The sequence below is a fragment of the Triticum urartu genome, unplaced genomic scaffold (assembly GCF_003073215.2).
Source record: "Triticum urartu cultivar G1812 unplaced genomic scaffold, Tu2.1 TuUngrouped_contig_6658, whole genome shotgun sequence".
Lineage (NCBI taxonomy): Eukaryota > Viridiplantae > Streptophyta > Magnoliopsida > Poales > Poaceae > Triticum > Triticum urartu.
The window spans coordinates 2,469-6,035 of NW_024117437.1; the positions used below are offsets into that span (position 1 = coordinate 2,469).

A 3,567-nucleotide genomic window follows, 5' to 3' on the forward strand; every position below is an offset into this window, starting at 1 on the left:
CATTCAAAAGCTTGAAAATTTGCGTAGTCCATCTTTAGGTGTAGCTGTTTACTCGTTAAGACTAGAAAGGAGACCACAAAAGTTGATCAAGATCCTCTGCCGTTGCTGTAGGGGCATAATAAATTTCCACACAGGTATAATAAGACTAGGAAGGTTGATAGTGACCATCTAGACTTGCCACTCTCAAGTCTGAGCTGCCGATTTCCCGTCATCCCAGGGCAGTTGCCAAGAGCCACATTATTCAGTGCATCCAAGTGCATCAAGATTCTTTTCCAGTTCTTGTCCATCTTAAAATCCGATGGTATATACTTTGTTCCAGTTGACCCAGTTTACATGACAGAAGACTACAAAAAGGTTCACAGAGATGCTCTGCCGTTGCTGCAACGGCATATCATTTCTAAAATTTGTCTGGACCAAAGCTCTGTTCTATTGGTTTTTAATAAATTTCCAGGAAGCACCGATAGATAATGATCACCTTATATGCATTAACTACTAAACAAAGATGGGCCGCATTAACTACTAGACAAAGATGGGCCGTTGTAGAATGTTGAAAAACGGTAGAGTAGACTTGGAAGGGAGCTTGATGTATGTGTGAATATATAAGCATGCTGTTATGTGTGACCTTAAACGAACTTTGCATTGGCAACGAAACACCTCATTCGGTCGAGCATGTGTATTGAGGAGTTGCAACTTTTGAGCCACAAACAGCTTCCGGCGATGATCGAAATGAATTGTGCGCCGTTCCTTCCATCCCTTCTCCTCCTCAGCCTTACCTTGGCAACCATTGCCACCTGCAATGACCAATTCTTCTTCTCTGGCTTTACACAATCTAACCTAACCCTGGATGGTAGTGCCGTGGTCACACAAGACGGCCTCCTCGATATGTCCAACGGCACGAACAATGTCAAAGGTCATGCTCTTTACCCCACTCCTTTGCGCTTCCGCGATTCATCTACCGGGAAAGTGCAATCATTCTCGGTCACCATCATTTTTTGTATCGTCAATACATACCCTGGCGTGGCTGCTAATGGGGTGGCCTTCTTCATTGCCCCAAGCAAGAATTTCTCAGATGCACTGCCCGCGCAATACTTTGGGATCCTGAAACAGAAGAGCAATGACAGCCTCTTGGTAATTGAGGTTGACACCTTCCAGGACCCCGAGCTGCAAGACATCAATGACAACCACATCGGCATCGACATCAATAGTATTTTCTCCTTTCAATCTCATACGGCTGGCTTCTATGAAGACTCTAGTGGTGCCTTCAAGAACCTGACGCTGAATGCCCAGATGGAACTACAATTGTGGGTGGACTATGACGAGGAGGAAACAAGGATCAATGTGACCTTGGCTCCACTCCATGTCGGAAAACCCTTGAAGCCACTATTGTCTGCAACCTATGACCTCTCAACTGTGCTCACGGAGACAGCATATATTGGTTTCTCATCTACTGCTGAACTTACAAACACTAGTCATTATGTTCTTGGATGGAGCTTCGGTATGAACATGCAAGCTCCGTCCATTGACATCTCCAAGCTTCCTAAGTTGCCTAGTGTTGGCGAAAAGGCCCAGCCAAAGCTCTTGGCGATCATCCTCCCAATAGCCACTGCAGCATTGATCATGTCTATCGGCACTCTCGTCATTCTGATGGTGCGAAGAAGAAGAAGAAGGTATAGTGAGGTGCGCGAGGATTGGGAGAGCGAGTTCGGCCCACACCGATTCTCGTACAAGGATTTGTTCAATGCTACTCAAGGATTTAAGAGCAAGAACCTGGTTGGAGCAGGAGGGTTCGGGGAGGTATACAAAGGGCTGCTTCAGTTTTCCAAGAAGGAGATCGCCGTGAAGAGGATGTCCCACGAGTCAAGACAAGGGATGAAGGAGTTCATCACCGAGGTTGTTAGCATTGGCCGGTTGCGACATCGCAACCTAGTGCAGCTACTTGGTTATTGCAGGCGGAAAGGTGAACTGATGTTGGTGTACGACTACATGTCAAATGGCAGCCTCGACAAGTACATACACTATCAACAGGACGACAAGCCCACCTTAAATTGGGCTCAGAGGTTTCAGGTCATCAAGGGTATCGCTACCGGCTTGCTCTACCTGCACGAGAAGTGGGAGAAAGTCGTGGTGCACCGGGACATCAAGGCAAGCAACGTCCTCCTCGACGATGAAATGAATGGGCGGCTCGGCGACTTCGGCCTCGCCCGGTTATATGATCACGGCACCGATCCACAGAGCACACACATGGTCGGCACGATGGGGTACCTTGCCCCCGAGCTAGTGCGCACGGGCAAGGCGTCCCCTCTTACCGATGTGTATGCCTTCGGCATGTTTCTTCTTGAAGTTACATGTGGGCAAAAGCCTGTCAGGCAAGGTCCTACAGTGGAAAACCAGGTTTTCTTGGTGGACTGGGTCCTGGAGCACTGGAACAACCGACTGCTTAGCAGGACGGTGGACGCACGGCTCCAGGGTGACTACGGCGTTGACGAAGCGTGCCTCGTGCTGAAGATAGGACTTTTGTGCCTGCACCCCTTTCCTGGTTCGAGGCCTAGCATGCGACAAGTCATGCAGTACCTCGACGGCGAGACCCCTCTGCCAGAGATGACGACGACGCAGCTGAGCGTGGAGATGCAGGGGTTGATGCAGGACAGCGGGTTCAGCACATCCGTCATGTCTTACCCCCAGCTGATGTCCAGCTTTGGGGCAGTGTCCGACCTCTCTGGAGGACGATGATATTCATGGTGTTTGTGATTGTTCTCGTCTTGGATGTTCTAGCTTGGCATATGAGTATGATCAATTAGATGCTCACGTATCTCTGCACTCATGCTCATAATTCGCATCTATTTTCCGCTAGAGATGAATTTACTATTGCTTGATGTTTGTTTTAGAGGAACTGTCTTGTTTTGAGGAATTTGGGAGGAATCCATTCTTATGGAAAATGCATGGGTCGGTGCATGTGATCCTATTAAAAAAAACATATTTATCAGAAATTGAAGATATTTGTGTGTGTACATTTGGTAATTATGTGAGCAGTGTTTGTTTTTTGCGGGTAAGTGGTATTAAATTTCCGTGCCCACTTCTACTCATTTATTTTTTGCGGGTAAGTGGTATTAATGTTAGTGGAAAAATCAAACAAATAGAATATGAAAAGAAAATTGTCTTATGACATTTCTAATGATATTTATTTCGTATTCTAAATTTAGGAAAAAATCTATAAATTTAGTCAAAGTTTATGAAATTTGACTTTGCAAAAAATCTATACGCAATACATTGTGAGACGGTGGGAGTACTATTTTACTACATTGTTCTAAAATTACTATAGTTTGTACACTTACTAAAAATGTGAACTTTTTATTACGAGTGTAGACGTTTAGAGAAAATGTGAACTATAGTGTGTGCATGCACCCGAGTGATGAAATCTTTTAGAGAAATTGTGATGATATGCTTAATAAGGGGATATTATTCCTTAACTTTTTTTATTTTCATGATAAAATTATTATGGAATTCTATGTCATATTTTCATGCTAATATTTATTATGAATTCCGAAATAAAAATTATTCCGGAATCTT

General features: G+C 44.8%; 1 protein-coding gene across 1 annotated transcript; it reads left to right on the forward strand.

The window, feature by feature from the left end:
- Positions 1 to 650: 650 nt before the first annotated feature.
- On the forward strand, positions 651 to 2,884 carry LOC125530920 (L-type lectin-domain containing receptor kinase SIT2-like). The gene has a single exon (XM_048695334.1). The coding sequence runs from the start codon at positions 670 to 672 to the stop codon at positions 2,728 to 2,730; it is 2,061 nt and encodes a 686-aa protein (XP_048551291.1). The 5' UTR covers positions 651 to 669; the 3' UTR covers positions 2,731 to 2,884.
- The last annotated feature ends 683 nt before the right edge of the window (positions 2,885 to 3,567 follow it).

Coding starts and splice junctions, on each gene's coding strand:
- LOC125530920 (XM_048695334.1), top strand. CDS start 670: ATGTGTATTGAGGAGTTGCAACTTTTGAGCCACAAACAGCTTCCGGCG.